At 57.8% G+C, this 17,489-nt stretch overlaps 2 protein-coding genes across 19 annotated transcripts in view; one reads left to right on the top strand and one right to left on the bottom strand.

Annotated features, from left to right (window-relative positions):
- MYBBP1A (MYB binding protein 1a) overlaps positions 1-17,489 on the bottom strand; it is a 155,898-nt gene that overhangs the window by 58,905 nt on the left and 79,504 nt on the right. The window lies entirely within an intron of this gene.
- Positions 13,871-17,489, top strand: part of SPNS3 (SPNS lysolipid transporter 3, sphingosine-1-phosphate (putative)) — a 34,935-nt gene continuing 31,316 nt past the window's right edge. For 3 of the 18 annotated variants that reach the window (XM_082707793.1, XM_082707777.1, XM_082707775.1), the window contains exon 1: positions 14,191-14,853. In XM_082707793.1, coding sequence (XP_082563919.1) covers positions 14,616-14,853 — 238 coding nt within the window. In that variant the 5' untranslated portion in view covers positions 14,191-14,615. Of the gene's footprint in view, positions 14,854-15,991; positions 16,231-17,489 lie in introns of those variants that run through there. The other 15 variants (XM_082707791.1, XM_082707794.1, XM_082707788.1 and 12 more) reach the window with 13 other exon arrangements.

Here is a 17,489-nt window from a genome sequence, read left to right on the forward strand (position 1 = left end):
CTTCACCTCCTGGCGGGCATGCAGTCCCATGACCACTCTGCACGGGGGTTTCACACCCTTTCAGGAAGGAATCCCAGCCCTCGGCCCTCCTTGCCAGAATCCAAGCTCCTGGCAAATACCCACTCGGACTAGGGCCTCAGGGCCGGGTTTCCAGCAGTCCCTGGGGCCGGAGGAGAGGGCAAACCATCTGAGGCCCTGCGAGGAGTGGACAGGAGGTGGAGCTGGGCACTCGAGGTGATTTGGGAAGCCAGCCCCTCTGGGTAGAGACCCGGCCCCCTCCCCCTGATCTGAGTTCCTGGGGTAGACCCCTCCCTCTCCCCCATCCGAACTCTGGGGAAGAGATGCACCCCCATTGAGCTCCTAGGGTAGAGCCCTGCAGCCCCTCCCCCCAGCCCTGCTGCAGAGGTAGAGACCAGGCCCCTCCCTGGATCCGCACACCTCCCACCCCGGAGGGAGAGACCCAGGCCTGCCCCCTCTCATCTCCTACCCCTTTGCACGCTCCGGGGGTAGAGCCTCCTGGCCACCCGCAAAGGGCAGGGTTGTGGCTGCACCTGGGACACCCCAGTGGGCAACACTTCAGCGCACGCAGGGATGCGTGGGAAAGCCTGAGAAATCAGTCAAAACAAGACTCGAGTAAACCGAACCTTATTCTCAGGTGCTTTACCTCAACGTCTCACCTGCAGCTGGCAGAGGGTGCTGAGTCTCTGCGTTTTGAGTTTTGCTTCTCCTTTTAACTTGCACAGGCTGCTGGGGCAGGTGGCGGGTGTGCTTCAGGCCCCCAGGAACCCAGAAACCTATAGCCTAGCGACTGAAGCCACGAGTCTTTCCACACAATCTGTTTCGTAACTCCGCCCTCCTCTTACCCAGCTCTGTCCTGCTGGGTTAGGGTTAGGGTTAGCGGGAAGGTGCGCGAGAACACAGAATGACCACAGGCTCCAGTTTTATTTCAAAGCTGCTGCAAAGGGAGATGCTTTGGAAAGACTCAGTCGAAGGATGTCCACTGAGTAGAATTTTTTTTTTTTAAGATTTTATTTATTTATTTGACAGAGAGAGAGACACAGCCAGAGAGGGAACAGAGCAGAGGAATAGGACAGGGAGAAGCAGGCTTCCCATCGGGTAGGGAGCCCGATGTGGGGCTCGATCCCAGGACCTTGGGATCATGACCTGAGCTGAAGGCAGACGCTCAATGACTGAGACACCCAGGCACCCCTAGAATTTTTTAATATGGAAAAAAATGAGATAATCATCTCATCATTAGACTGGACTTTTAAAACCTGGGGAAGCATCATTAGCCTGTTTAGCAGAAGGAAGGCTAGTGGTGCGCGTAGCTCACCACCCAAATATAATAATGACCCTCCAAGAAGCACCTGTAGGATTGAATGAAGTTCCTTCCAAGGGACTTTGCAGACATGAGTGGCTGTCATGTTAACATGCAGGATGGGTGATACACAGAGACCAGCAAAGCAGCGTGAGGCAGGGAGGATTCGGGGGTAGGCATGTGCAGTGGTGCTTACACATACCCAGGCACACGTGAGTGCACAGGCATGGGCAGGCACACCCACGGCTTAGGCGTACATCGCATGTGCACACAGATACTCCCTGTTACACACAGGAACCTAGTGGCCGGCCGTCCTCTGGGAGAATGTGGGTCAGTAATAGACACAGTGAGCAGGGAGGGGGGGGGGTGGGGGGAAGGCAGGAGAGGAGGGCGTTGTGGGAACAAGGTGAGTGCAGAGACTGGCCTGCATTTGGAGATACCAAGACGCACAGCAGCCCCACTCCCCTCTGGAAACTCAGTCTCTCCTGGCCAACTAGAATCAAGCCTCTCGCTGGGGCTCTGCCCACCAGCAAACGTATTTGGAGCCAAGAAAATGCCATTTGTTTTGAGTGATGGAGTCAGCTGGTAGGTGGCGGACACTGGTCCCTTGGCTGATTCAGACGTGTCTGTCCGTGCCCTGCCTCCCACAAGCCTCTGTGCAGTGGAGCTAAATGTGCATACGGGGTGAACGATCCTGCACGGCTCTTGGACGTCCTCGTCTGGAGCCCCTGGCCCCGCCACTCACTCTGCCCTGACTGCACCTGCCCCCTGCGGACAGCCTGCTCCCTGCCCTGGCCTCCAGCTTCCTCCCACTCCCTGCCTTCCTTGACCATGATTCCCACCTACCTAAGGATTTAGCTCTATCCCATGGACCGTCACCTGACCCAGCACCCCCCACCCCCAGCTGGTTTCTAGGTTGTCTCGGGCCATGTGTGACCCACGCTGGACAAAGTGCTCCTGGGGACAGAGGCCGGAAGGGGCTCAGAAGACCCTCGACAGAGAGAAGCTGTTTGTAATGAACAGCTGAGGACTCTATGGTGGGAATATCTAACACGTGGGTATTTTTAATAAAGCATCACATTTCAAAAAATCACCAATTACCAAAGTTCTGCTTCAAGCTCAAGAATAGCCCCAAACACTTGGATGTGTTCATGCACATCCAGGCCCAGATCCGTGTGCACAGTTACGGACAACACGGGTGCACTGTGCCCACATCACAGGTGGACGTGGACGGGGCCGTGCGGGCGTCTCAGGGGCGCGTGGACGGGGGCGTGCAGGCGTCGCAGTTACAGGTGGACAGTCCTGCAAGGTGCGTTGGTTGCACTCACGGGGCAAGTTCTCCCTGAGCCTCAATCTCTCTAACCCCGACACACCCGTACAGGAATATCTTCCTGGAGGAGGAGGGGGAGGACAAGGGCATGGCCTCTCTGTCCCCCCTGGGAAAGCAGTGCCTCCCATAGCAGGGCCCCCCCTCCGTTGGGCAGACTTCTCCAGGAGGGCTCAGCGGGGTGGTGGGAGCAGATGGCGGGCTTCTCTCCCCACATCTGTGTTTGGTGACGTGGAGAGTGTGTCGTGGTGGGAGTGTTTACACCACAGCCGTCGGCAGACGCTCTGAGACACCCCTCCCCACTTACTGGGGTGTGCAGCAGCCCCCGACACACACCCGCGGAACGGGAACAGAATCTGGTGTTTCCCAGCTCTGCTTGGAAGCGCTCAGTCAGACCCTGCCGTGCACGTCACAGACAGCAGAAATGTAGGAGGGGGACAGGCTGGGGAGCAGTCCCTGCTGTGCGGACGCTGTGTGACACGGAACGGGGCCCCACCCTTTTGACCTTGATTCACTTTGGCACTCCGTTGGGGCTCTTCCCTTCACCGGGAAACCTGCTTCTTTCTCTGCCATGGTCTGATCCTCCAGGCCCAGCCAGACTTCTGTCTGCTCTGGGGCAGACTTCTGCCCGCTCTGGGGCGCGCCGGCAGGGCGCTGGGATGCCGCGGAGCCCAAGGAGAGCCCCAGCTCCGCCGCGCACTGGCTGTGTGACCGCGAGTGACCTCACCCAGCAGAGCTATGCTCGCTCTCTCTGAGAAACAGGAGAGGTCCTAACGCCGGCTCGGCGGGAGCACGCAGCAGGCACAGGCGGGCCCAGAGACACGGCTGGTAATGGCCGTCCCTCATCCCTCCTCCCGTCCAGCATGGAGCAGACTGCCAGCCCCTCTGACCAGCCTGAGCCACCATCATTGAAACAGCACCAACTTGGCCAGATTGACCTTCAGATTGGATTGAAAGAGGCAAGGTTCATGCTGTTTATGAGAGAAACACCTAAAACAAGGATAAGGAAGGTTGAGAGTAAATAGAAAATACTCACTGAGGGGCACCTGGGGGGGTGGGGAACCTCGGCCTTCGGCTCAGGTCATGATCTCAGGGTCCTGGGATCAAGCCCTGCATGGGGCTCCCCGCTTGGCGGGGAACCTGCTCCTCCCTCTCCCACTCCCCCTGTCCCTCCCGCTTGTGATCTCTCTCTCTCTCAAATAAATGAGTAAAATCTTTAAAGAAATTTGGGTGAAGTAGTGTGGTTTGTGAGTTATATCAATAAAGTCGAACCCCATATAAGGGTCTGTATGTCGGCTCATCTTGACCTTGCTCTGCTGGTGTGGCGCCTTCTGGGGGAAGGAGCTCTCCCCTGCTTGTCCTCAGGTGTTTGACAGGGACCCGGAGACTGTGTTCCCATGACTATCCTTAGCCCTACGTCCAAATGTGCCCCCTGAAAAGCCGCCCCTTCTCTTCTTGGGCTGGATGGGATCAGGACAAGGGTCTTGGGGAGAGGCGTAACCTACTGGAGAGTACAGCCCCTTCAGTGTGTGCGGTGAGGGTCATTCTCACTAAGGACCAGGGTCTCGGGGTGTGTCGCCCTGAAGCCCCAGGCTTTCCTGCTGCCGCTGGCTCTGGGTCTGTCTCTCAGAACCCACACTGATCTCCCCTGCTCCTGCGCACGGCCGCTGGCAGAGCATATTTTGTGTGTGTTTTATCTGAAGGGTGAACCTGCCTCTCCCTGGGGGGCACTTGTCCCTCTTCTAGGAGCCCGCAGTGACCTAATATGGTGTTTCCTCCAAACCAGGGCTCTGCAAACTCTGGTCTGTTGCGAGTCTGGCTGATGGCCCGTTTTGGTGGAGCCCTGAGCTCACGATGATTTTGACATTCACTCGTCTAGAAGACGAGCCTCCCCCGGGACATCCCTGGCTCTCAGGAGAGGAATTCCTCCTGCCGTGATGGCCCCACCTCATCAAGGGCGTGACAAAACTGCGCCCTGTCAGAGGACGCTTCCCGTGCAACGTGTGAGTGCCAGGGATGTACCCGGGGAAGGACACGGCCCTGTCCCGTGGGACAGATGGAAGAAAGGCGGATCTGCTTCTCCTTTCCTATCCTCCTGCCTCCAGCCCTGATGCTGCCATGGAGGAGGGGTCCGCACTGGAAGAACCCGTACCGAAAGTCTCCACCTGATGGGCACACAGGAGGACTGAGGCCCAGGGACAACCCAGAGTGCAGCCCCGGGGCCTTTGCCCGGCTGGCCGTCGCTGGAGATCCCTCACTTAAGGGTCGCCCCAGAAGGCATGTACTGCCTGGAGTGTCCCTGGAGACCCTCTCAGGGGCACACTGATCACGGAGACTCATGCCGCCTAGGAACTGTCGCTTGGAATGCGGGTCTCGCCTTGGTGTTTGGCGACATCTGGTGGTCTCGGGCCACCCAGCGCCGGATTGCCTTAAAGGCCGACAGATCCTCAGAGGCAAAGAGCTTACCCAGGCACAGGACTTCATTTCCTAGAGAGGGTTCGGAGAGGAGCCCTGACCCACCTGGAAGCACGTAGCAGTTCCTTCCTTCCTTTACAGAAACGCGAATGAACACGGCCTGAGGGCCAGTGACTGTGGCACTGGTGTACTGGGGCTACCGAGACGGACAGCAGAGGTAAAACATGAACAAATGAACAAGAAAACCATTGGACTGTGATATAGAGCTGGGACAGAGAGGGACTGGGTGACGTCCTTAAATGGAGTGGTCAGGGAAGGCTTCTTGGAGGAGGTGACCTTGAAGCTGAGATCTGAGTAAGAAGAAGCCTGGAGTGCAGAGGTCTCCCAGAGCAGCACTCCAGGGGGAGGGGGCGGTAGAAGTTCCTGAAATGGCGTTGAGCTTTGAGGAACAGAGAATGCCATGTAGCTCTAACCCAGCAAGCAAGTGGAGGGATAAGAAGATGTGAGGCCAAGACCACAGGTCAAGGACACAGTGAAGGGCCTGCAGGCTGGGGAGGGGTCTGGTGCTAGGCCACCCACGGTGCTAGGCCTGGGAAGATGTTCTAAGCAGGGGAGGGACTTTACGAAGATCAAGGGCTGTGGAACAGCGTGTGGACCCAGCGGGGCGGTGGTAGGCCAGTCAGCTTCCCGCTGCAGTGGCACAGGCGAGAGGAGGGGGCCCAGGACAAGGCTGGCCATGATGGAGAGAGAAGACGGGATGGACTCAACCGTGTTCTAGAGGCAGGTTGGACAGATTTGCAGAAGGCCTGGGTGTGTGCGTGGAGGGAGGGACTCACTCACACCACCTGTGCCCCACGTGGATGACCGGGCCACTATAGATGTGAGAAGGCCAGGGAGGGGCATTTCAAGGCGAGAAACCAGGAAGTCTGTTTGGGCCATGCATTTGCAATGCCTGGAGGACATCCAGGTGGAGGCATTGGGAGATGGTCGGAGCTGTGCTGAGGCTTCAGGAGCTGGGAGGGTGGAAAGAGACCAGGGTCGAAGTCTCAGGCAGATGAGGCATGACCAGGAGGTCCACCGAGGATGTGGGCGAGAAGTGCTTCTGACTTCCTGGCCACAGAAGCTGTGAGAACATATTGTTGACATTTTAACGACTTTATTGAAATACCATCCACATGCCATTCAATGCCTTCATTTAAAACATGCGATTCAGGTGTGGCTTGTTTTGTTCTTTTGGTCTATGCAGGTGCGTGCAGCCCTGACTGCAGCCAATTTTAGGACTTTTCATTATCTCCAAAACAAGCCCTGTGCCCTGGGGCTGTCCCCCTGCTCCCCATCCCCCACCCACAGGGAGCCCCCTGGTGTGCCCAGCGGAGAGCATGCCAGACTCCCTCAGCAGGTCCCAAGAGTGCCTTGCGTCACGCTTTCAAAACCGAGAGTTCTGTCTGGCTCTTTCGCTGGTGAAGGCTGGAGCGGCAGAAACGCCGTTCTGACGTGGGGTCGGATCTGGCTCCCAGGCCACTGGCCTGAGAAGCGCGTCTCACTCACTCATTCACACAGGCTGTCCTGCTGTCCGTCTTCCTGCTCTGGTAGAGGCCTCCAGCTGAGGCAGAAAGGGCTCACCCACGACCTCTCCCTTGAAGGGTTCGTTCGCCTGTGCAGGAGACAGGAACTCCCACGAATGAGCAGCAGTATCATGATAAAAGTAAGCACTCAGCCAAGCCTGCGGGCTTCCTGGAGGAGGCGACCTCTGAGTGGGGTTTGGAAACACAACCAGTAGGAGGAATATCCAGAACTGCTACCCAGTCCGCAGAGCCCATGTGAAGAGGGGCCTCAGCAGGCACCAAGTCCTGGCTTTGTGGGTGCAGCTTTGCCCTGGGACTCCACGGCCCCGACGCAGATGCAGTTTCGCCCCCTGGATCCCCGAAGCCCTGTGGCAGGCACAGCTTTTCCCTCCAGGACCCCGTGGCTCCAGTGTGGGCGTGGCTTCACCCTTGGGACCTCCGTGGCCGTGAGGCTGGCAGCCACAGGTGTGGGGCACAGACCTGTGCGGCTTGTTTTGTCCCCGCATTACTTCTGCATGTGATTGTAAACACCCGCACGTCACTGATTTTTCCTTTCTTCTCGGCTATTCCAGAAATCTGGTGCATGCGGAGGAGGTGAGCAGGTAGGTGTACACGGAGGGTAGAGCATGGCTTGGAGCCAGACAGGGGGTTGCGCCGGCTCCGCGCCCAGCTTCCTTGTCCGACTGTCACAGCTGGTCCCCGGGCGGCTGCAGGCCCAGCCCCGGGGGAGGTGCTCCCACAGTGTCTGCCGTAGAGTTACTGGCCAGTAAAGAAAGAAAGAGAGAGAAGATAGGAAAACCACGCCCTGTAATCTCTGTGTGGGACCGGCCAGGTGACCTCTATTGGGTGTACCCCTCTGCACTGTCCCAGTATGTATACGCTATCCACGTGGCCGGTTCCACCATGTGGCGTGCGGCCACACGGACAGAACACTTAGTTCCCCGTAGTGGCCCATGCTCGCTCATGTCCTATTAGCAAACCGCCTAAGCTCGGGCCTTCCCGCACGCCCCGCAGGGCCTCGTGCCTGCGGTTCCAGCTTGTGGCCACAGGGTGTCACTGTGGCCGCCGATCCCCCAGGGAAGGAGGCTCTGGGGCCCTTTTGAAACTGCCCTATGCCCAGCGAGGGGCGCTCCAGGCTGGAGGCCCCAAGCATACAGCTCTCTCTCTTTCCCACGCACCTCCTGCTAGCTCAGGAGCTCCGGGTTAGGACAGTTTCCAGCACCTGCTGCCTCTTAGACCCAGACATAGTGGGGATCCCCAGCGGGAGCTGGTCACGCCCTCCTGTCACACTCCTCTTCCCGGGAATATGGAGGCCAGCTGGGCACTGCTGTGGTTGGCCAGTCATGGAAAACACTTGCTCACCCAGTGGACACCTGCCCTCCTGGCCTCCCTCACTAGGGGCAGCCTCCCAGGAGCCAACCCTGCCCATGGGTCCCGAGGAGTGCCTCCTGGGGCGTTTGCAGGGGCAATTTCCTCCCTGATCACCACACATGAGCACAGTGGGGAGAAACCTTCCTTCTTGTGTGTGGCTAGCCTGCAAACTGCTGTCCAGTGAACGGCAGGTCCGATGATGACATCCGTGCCATCACCCCCCCTGCAGTGAACCAGGCTGGCCCGTGTGACTGATGGGGTACAGCAGAATATGGGCCCCCAAGTCGGGTCCACAAAGGCACTGACGTTTCTGCGCTGTCCCCGTTGGATTGCTCGCTCAGAGGAGGTCCAGCCCCCTCCCTGGGAGGACACTCGGACGCTGCTGCAGAGACCAGCGGAGCCCAGAACCAATGTGCCAGCGTGTGAGGGACCCATCTCGGAGGTGGGCCCTCCAGCTCCAGTCTGGCCTGTGGCACTGACCCCTCCCTGCGGGCACACAGGAGGCTCTGAGCCTGGACGCCCAGCAAGCTGCCCCAAATTCCAGATCCACCGAAACTGTGGAAGGTAATGACAAATAAACAAGTTGGTTCTTTTAAGACCGAAGTTTTGGTGGTGATTTGTCATGTAAACGCGGAGAGGTACCCAAAGACCAACACCATAAGGATCTCAGGGAGGAAGGGGGCAAAGCCCAGAGTCTCCAATGCTGTCCCGATGCTGTGGGTTCGCCACCCCCAAGCCCTCCTGCTTCCCTGGCCCCCAGGGGGCAGTTCCTGTCCTTGTGTTGCCGTTGCTGGGTGGGCTATGCCTTGGGTCCCACGAGCCCTTCCTGGTCTGTCCTCTGAGAGCGACTTGCGTGTTTCCGAGGAGCGATTCCCAGGTGATTTTCTGTTGTCTCTAGTGTGTGAGGCTGGATATCACCTTCATTTTTTTAAAGGGACCTACGTTTAAACTCTCTCAGGTCCCCCTCCGGAAGGGCCTCTATTCAAGATACTCTCAAATGAACCGTGTTAGCCCAGTGCCTGGGAACCAACCAGCCAACCGCCAAGGTTGCTTTGTATTTATTTTTGTTATGTTTACCTTGGCGAGGTCATTCTGCATACACCTTTTGTGCCTTCTGACCGACCCTTCGCCGCCGTACCCCGAGCCCATGTGAGGTCGCCGCAGACCCCTGTTAGGGGAAGTGTTGTCCATTATTCAGAACAAGTCCCCTGAAGCCCGGAGCCCAGAAAATTGCCCCTTTTTTGATAGTGTGATCACCATATTTACTCTTTCTAATTGTGGTAAAACACACATCCCACAAAATGTACCGTGTTCACCATCTGTCCGTGTCCAGTTCAGGGGCACTGAGCCCATACCCCTTGTACGGCCTTCACCACGGCTCATCTCCAGGACCTCCCATCTCCCCAGATGGATGCGCTGTCCCTGTTCCACACTGACCCCCGGCCCCCTGGCCCCTCGGCCCCGGCATGCCTGTCCAGTCTGTCCACATGTCCGGCTGCATGAAACCACACAGCACTTGTGCTCTGGGACCGGTGTGTGTCACTGGGCGCATGTGACACTGCACTGCGGCGGGTGTCAGAAGGCCCTTCCTTCTTAGGACTGAGTCCTGTCCCACTGTACAGACAGGCCGCATCCTGCTGACCCTTTCGCTTGCTGATGGACATTTGGGCTGTTTCTGGCCTTCTGCTGCTGTGACCGGTGCTGCTGCGGACATTTGCCTGAGGCCCTTCTCTTGAGGCTTGGACATACGCCCACGGGCTTTTCAGGGAAAGTTATTTTGAACATGTCACACCTTACTCAGCAGAACCCATAGATACTGCAGGCCAGACACCCCTGCTCTCGTGGTGGGTGGGAGGGGATGGCCACACCGTGGGGCTTGGCAGCCAGCACGGGCCCATCCAGCCCCTTCCTGGGACGGTGGCTATCTTTCCCGCCCATCAAAAACAGTACTTCCCATTCTTGTTTCTGCTCCTGAGAAGCAGGACTGTGGTGTCCTGGCTCCGGCATGCGAGGCCCGATGGTGGCCCCATCTCCTTGGTGATCCCTGGAGGAATGAGCAGGTCTGCTCCCTGGACCCCTCAGGGAGCGTGCAGCCCCACCGACAGATAGATGGACACCAACCCAGAAGCCGAGTGGACCTTGGGGGGCTGTCCAAGCAGTGTGGGTGCCCGGGCTCTGCACCCGAACATTCGAGACTGTGTCATCCTGCTGGCCCCCAGCTTTGCTGCCACGACGCCCCTGGGCACAGCCTCCTCCAGACCCTACCTCCCGGGGGACACATCCCATGTCCTTGGTGGGAGCCTGCCCTCTGCCCTCCCTGCTGAGCCCTGCCGGCCTGATGGGACACATCCTGGGAGCTGGGAAGCCCAGGGCGGGCTGGTGTTCTAGCCCAGTGGAGTGTGGGCCGGACCCTGGAGCGTGGTGACCACCAGCAGCTCTGTCTCACGCTTGTCACGTGAAAAGCTCTCGTGTCGTTGGCAGGACACAGGCACCTGTGTGCACGTACTGGGTCTGTTCTCATCGCTCTACCCGAGGATATAGCTCGGCCTGTCCCGTAGCTGAGGGTGGGTCCGGGATCGACGTCCCCACCACCTGAGCCAGGGGAACCCCACTTTACTGAACGGCCACCCCGAGCACTTCCTTAACACCTGGCCGAATTCTGGGAAGTTTTCAAGGATGACCTTGTCTACAGCACAGCAACCACGCAGCCGCAGGACCCGGATTGCGGGTGAGGAGCCTGGGCTTTGCGGACCGGAGGGACGCCCGCGACCTAGCCCCGTGGGCAGGCCTTCAGCCCTGGGGCTGCTCGTGCTCTTGTTCCAGAGCCTGATTCTGAGCTTCCCCATGCTGTGCCAAGACCACCCCCACCCCCCAGGCTGCGGGAGCGTCCCTGACCCGCAGTAGTAAAGGCCAGCCTCCCCCTCCACAGACGCCTCCTATGAGGCCCCCCTTCCCCCACACTGGGCCAGCAGGAAAGCTCCACGCACTTGACCCTGATGGTTCGATAGTTCACTGTGTGACTATCCCCATGAGGACCCTGAGGCCCACAGGGGTTGTGGCCTTGCCCTAGGTGCGGCTCGGAAGAAGCAAAGTTGGAACTTGAGCCCTGGTCGGTCTTCCTGCAAAGCTCACATTCTTGACGTGTCTCCAGACTGGCTTTTTCTTGGCTTGCTTTAGTGCATTTTAAAAAGTCGCCGTGAACCTCACATAATGTTAAGACTAAACATTTCAGAGCATACGGTCCAGTGGATCCAGTGGCATTCGGTCCTTTCAGTGTTGTGACACCACCACCTTTGTCCGGTTCCAACACATCCCATCACCCCTTGCAAGACCCCAAACCCACCGATCATTTCCTGCTCCTCCCAGCCCCTGGAACCACGAGTCTGCTTTCTGTGTCTGTGGCCTTAACCACCCAGAATATTTTGCATAAATGGAATCACACAGTGTGTGACCCCGGTGCATGATTTCTGTCACTTAGTGTAGTGTTTCGAGGGTCAGTGTTCAGCCACGAGGATCAGAACCCCATCCCTTTTTGTGCCTGGACAATATTTCAATGCATGCACAACCTGCATTTGGTTTGCCTGTTTTTTTGTTTGTTTGCTCTTGGTAGGCAGCAAAGTTTATCGAGTGATAGTGAAGTTGATTGAAAGATAGAGTACAAACTCCAGAAGAGGGAGGGGACCGAGAGGGTTTACCAGCCTGTTTACCAGCTGGTGGACTTTTGGGCCGTCTCTGCCTTTGGGCAATGGCAAGTAGTGCTTCTGTGGACATTCATGGGCACGTACTTGCCCGAGTCCCTGTTTTCAACCCTTCTGGGTATACACCTAGGAGCGGAATTGCTGGTCATGGGGGTAATTCCAAGTTTGACCTTTTTGGAGAACAACTACAGTGTTTTCCATGGAGGCTGAACCATTTTTCCATTCCCACTAGCAATGTATGAAAGTTTTAATTTACCCACACATCCATACCAAACTTGTTATTTTTTTTTTTAATGAAAAAAATTTTACTCCCAGTCATCTTAGTGTGTGTGAGTGGGTTTCTCATTGGTGTTTTTTTTTTTTTTTTTAAGAGACAAAGCATCTTCCATGACACTATTCCAGTGAGAACATTTGCAGACCCAATGCAGAGCCCACCTGGGAGCTGTGCAAAGGACGTCCATCTTCATTGTGGTGCGGACTGGCCTTTCCTTAGGGTCGAGCGACTGTGAGCATCTCTTCACACGCACGTTGGCCCTTTGTACATCCTTGCAGAAACCTACCCAAGTCTGCTGCCTGTTTCTAATTGGGTTGTTCATCCTTTTGTGCTTTGCTTATTGGGAAATGATCTCTGACTTATAGAAAAATTACAATATGGCATGGAAAACCCATGCCATCTTTACCCAAATTCCTCTCCTCTTTACATCTTGCCCTATCGGCTCTCGTGTGGTCTCTACCTTTCTTCCCCTGAATGACTTGAGGGCCAGTTGCATATACCGCAGTCATTACCCTTATACACTTTGGCATAAGGTCTTCATCTACACAACCACGTCACCGTCATCAACTTCAGTACGACCATGCTGGTGTCTGTCTTCCGGGTCTACCATCTGCATTCCGGTCTTATTAGCTGATCCCTCCAGTGCAGGACCCTGTCTGGACAACCTGTTGCACTGACTTATCATAGCTCTTTCACCTCCTTTAATCTAAACAAGCCCTTGGTCTACCTGAGTCCTTGAGGACTTTGGTATTTTGGATAATACCCTTCCTTAAAGGGGCATTTGGGTGGTTTAATTGGTTAAGTGTCCGACTCTTGATTTCAGCTCTGGTCCTGATTGCAGGGTCGTGGGATCAAGCCCTGTGTCAGGCTTCCTGCTTGGCATGCAGTCTGCTTAGGATTCTCTCTCCCTTTGCCCCTCCCCACCCCCATGTGCATGCTCTTTCTCAAGGAAATAAATAAATCTTAAACAGTGAATATAGTCCCTACTGAAAAGATCGTGTTCCACACCCACACCGTGCAGTCTAGGGAGTGGAACCCGGAGCGCACGCAAGCGCTCGCACACAGATGGTCTGGACGGCTTTATTTACAACCACCAGAACCTACAGTCCACTGACATGTCCTCCAGCAGATGAACGGATAAATAAAATGTGGTCCATCCAGACAATGGTGTGTTATGCAGCATGAACGTTAGTGACTCCCCAAGCCATGACACGACATGGAAGCCCTGTCAATGCATGTCGCTGAGTGAACAAGGCAGTTTGGAGGGGCTCTCTACCATTGATTCTGACCCTGTGGCTTCCTGGAAGACACAGCTATGGGGGGGAGGGGGTCCAACAGGAGTGATTGCCAGGGGCGGGCAGGGACGTGGACAGCGCACAGAGGACTTTTAGGTCAATGGAACTTCCCTGTGTAGTACTCCAAGGACAGATAGACCTCAGACCCTGGTCTAACCCCCAGAACGTGCACCATCAAGACCAAACCCTGATGTAAGTGATGGCCGTTGAGTTACAATGACGTGTGAGCGTAGGCTCATCAGTCATCACAACGTGCCCGTGGTGGGGGTGTTGACAGTGGGGAAGACCATGGGTGTGGCGGGGCAGCGGGTGTGTGAGAGAACCAGCGGCTGCTCAGTCTTGCTGTGGTCCTAAAGCTTCCCTAGAACATAGTCTAGTAAAAACAATACCGTGTCCTGCAGTTTGGGTGTGTCTGACGTTTCCTCATTAGATTAGGGTGGTGGATTGCTGATGGGAACACTGCCTCGGTGACATGGGGCCAGCTCAGAGCCTCTTGGGGGAGACGCACACATCCTCTGCTCTTGGCGGTGGTGTTCCTTTAATTGGTCTGGACATTGCCTGGTTCCTCTACTGCACAGTTACAGCCCCAATAAACATCCTGTAAAGAGACCGTTGGAGACTGTGCCAGTACCCAGCCTCTCTTCCAAACCACCCCCTGGATTTTTTTTTTTTAAAGATTTTTATTTATTTACTTGATAGAGAGAGACCACAAGTAGGCAGAGAGGCAGGCAGAAAGAGAGGAAGGGAAGCAGGCTCCCTGCTGAGCAGAGAGCCTGACGCGGGGCTCGATTCCAGGACCCCGGGATCATGACCTGAGCCGAAGGCAGAGGCTTAACCCACTGAGCCACCCAGGTGCGTCCACCCCCTGGATTTTGAATCCGTTGTGCTCCTGGCGACAGTCCCTCCATCACTCCTCTGCTCCACCCCCATGGGGCCCCAGAGCAGAGCAGGTGCTGACCTCACTCCCAGCTGGGTGCTGCTCTCCCGGCCAGCACTTAGCCTTCCTGGTTTGGCCCAGCTCATGTCCTGCGCTTGCCGCCCAGGTCCTGTGCGGGCAGCCCTCGAACCTCTTTTGGAGACTAGGGCTCCGAAGACTCAACTCATTTCCTGTCGCATGAAGCTTCTCTTCCTCATTGCAGCTGCCGAAGCCACAGTCTAGGTCGAGGGGACCGTCATGTCCGGCCACCCAGTATGGGCACCCCCGTGGGCCTCAGATCTGGGGCTGGTGAAACCTCCGGGGCCAGCCGGGGGCTGGCTTGGCAGGAACCTGAGATAAGATGCTGAGCAGTTAGGGCAGCTGCTCTGAGGTCGGGAGGCTGGGAGCCCACAGGAAGTGACTCGGTGCAGAGCCCATGTGCCTCTGCCCTGACACCTCCGGGACAGGAACTCAGGCTGTCATGGATGGCGGCATGTCGGCGGAGAGCCGGGTGCCCAGGCCGGGCAGGCAGCCTGGAGCCTCGGGAGAAGGTGTGTGGGCCCCCCGGATGGTGTCCAGCCCCTGGAGCCTGTCCCGCGGGAGAGCTCGTGCGGCCGCCGCAGTCCTCTGCTACATCAACCTGCTCAACTACATGAACTGGTTCATCGTCGCAGGTGAGGTGGCCCTGGTGGATGGCACCCTGGGAAGCACCTGTGGCCGCCAGCTCACGGCCGCGCCCCCCCCCCCCGGCCAGTACTGCATGCCCACGGGGCCCCATGTCCTGCAGACCGTCCCCTCGTGCAGGGCAACCCTGCCCTTCTCAACCCTGGAGGGGTTCCAGCCAAGCCCCAACGGGGTGAGGGGGGCTTGGAGGTCCCATCCCAGCCCCCACCCAGGCGTGTGCACACAGCAGGCGGCGAGGGCCGCAGGGAGGGCTGCTCCTTCGGGGGAAGGACTGGAGGTTCGGGTGGGACGCTGAGGGAGGCTGTGGCTGGCAGGGTGGGCACGAGATGGCGGGCCGCATGCTTCTGGGACCGGGGGTTGTGTGCAGGCCTCGCACATTCTGACCTCCTTCGTGGAGGCCCCGAGGCGCCCGCCCGCTCTTCTCAGCCACATTCACCTAACTCACTCGTTCACGCCTTCAGACAAGACATAACCCCCTTTTCTCTCTTGATCACTGAATCATTCAAGACTGACTGAACGACCCTGTGGGCAGACCCAGGGAGGGTCCGTCCATTGGTTCCAGAGCTTGGGAATGCCCACGTCGTGGGGCCGAGGGAAGCCCGGGGCGGGGGGGTTGCTGTATGGGGTCACCTGCAGCAGCCCTGAGGCCAGGACCCCAGTGCACCAGAGACAGGCTCAGCCTACCAGGCAGGGACGGAGCAAGCAGGATGCGAGCTGCAGACGCCGTCCGTCTCTGGGGAGCTCAGAGGGCACACACAGGACTGAGCAGGCTGGACGTTTGCTGGGTGGCCCCGGGACGGCAACTGAGGGTTCTGGCCGAACTCAGAACATGGGGCATTTGGGTGGGTCTGAAGCTGAGAATGTTGGAGGCAGGAGGTGGGGTGAGGGGAGGGTGCTGAGTGAGGGGTCAGCGTGGGCCCAGGTGATGGAGCAGGGGGAGTGCTCTGGCGAGGTGGCTGGAGGGGAGACAGCAGGGATTGCTCAAAATGGTTTTGGGACCAGATCACAGGCTTCCTGGGTGCCATGCTGGGATTCTGGGCCTTCTGTTGAGGCAATGGGGGGCCATAGACAATTTTGGGGGTGGGGAGACTAGAATGAGATCGGTGCAGGCAGAACAAGCCCAGGGTTCCGGTTCCGGGGCTGCTACGATGCGTTTGGCAGAGGCCTGAGTGGGTGTGGAGGTGTGTGGGGCCAGGGCCCAAGCTGAGCCTGGAGGGGCAGAGAGGCCTGGCGGCCCCGCAGGCTGGGGAGGCCCCGAGTCCCGCCAGCAGAGGCCCTTCCTGTTGGGACTTCCTCCTGCTGGGTGGAAAGCAGGGCCGAGGTCACTTGCCGGGACAAGGAGGCCCGGAGAAGTGAAACCATGCAGGGTGAGTGGCAGGGACCCCTGGGGCGGGCGGTTTTCCCTGCAGCTCCAGTGCCTTGTGGGGAGCAGCTCTTCAGGGCTGAAGGGGAGAAGGAGGCTGAGTCCACTCCCAGCCCTGGAGGCCTGGGAGGAGCCCAGGAGTGGATACAACCCCGGGGCAAGTCTTCTGTCTTATTCATGTGATTAATGATATTAAAAAGGAAAGACAGACTGACAGGCTGGGACAGCTGCACGCTGTGGCATTTGGGCCCAAAGCAAAGGTCTCAACAAGAATCTGGTACTTGGTTTCTCTGCTTCTTGGCCCTGCTGACAGGTCTTGGAGGTGCGGGTGGGCATTTCTGCAGACCCCATCTGTGGGCAAAGGGGACTGCCTCTGGCTGGGATGCCCACAGCACAGCCGTGGGCGTGGCTGGAGCCCCGTGGGGACCCTGACGGCCTCCGCCTCTGAGGGGACCTGCAGACACCTGCAGGGTCCAGCTCGGGTGCCGGCTCCTAACCGAATGACCACAAGGATTGCTAAGGGCTTCCTGATGCTGGGGCCTGAGCCTCCCAGCTCAGCTAAGCAGGTGCCTCCACTCTGACTAAGCCCTGCTGACGTACTGCCAAAGGCTCAGGGGCGCTGCATTGGCCTGTGGCCTGGGGGGAACTTGGAAGGGCTTTCGAGGCCCTGCTGGTGTTGCAGCAAGGGTCTGTCTCCCTCAGGGAGCTGGGGCTAAGGTAGGACCCAAGTGGGACCTGTCTCTGAAGCTCTCGGGGGCACCATCTCTCTGCTCATGTCTCTGGAAGCGCATGGTTGTGTGTGCGCATGTGCAGCCCAGGGCACGTGTGTCTTGGCGCGTCCGTGCTCACGCAGGTATGTACATCCAGGAATGTCTGGAGTTTGTACCCAAGCAGGGCTGCCTAGTCATTAATACCATAGTCTAAGTAAGCTGTGCCCTGGGCAGCAACAGGGAGCCGTCAGCCCCTTGGAGGAGGATGTGAACAGCAGCCCTGCATGAGTGGGAATGCAAGCAGGCCTGTGGCAAGCAGACTACATGTGCGCGCGTGCGTGCGCGCGTGTGTGTCTGTGCCCCAAGAGTGTGTTTCTCTGTGCATGCCCATTTGTGTGGACGGATGTGGATCTGCGTGTCTGCCTCTCTGTCCCGGGGTGGGTGCTCGTGCGTGAACGTGGGTGTGCGTTTGGGCCTCTGGGGTACATGTTCCTGTATGTGTGCTGATGTGTGTGGGTCTCTCTAGGCGCCGGTCCCCCCATCTGCACGCGTG

This window comes from Mustela nivalis, assembly GCF_964662115.1.
Source record: "Mustela nivalis genome assembly, chromosome: 17".
In the NCBI taxonomy this organism is placed as follows: domain Eukaryota; kingdom Metazoa; phylum Chordata; class Mammalia; order Carnivora; family Mustelidae; genus Mustela; species Mustela nivalis.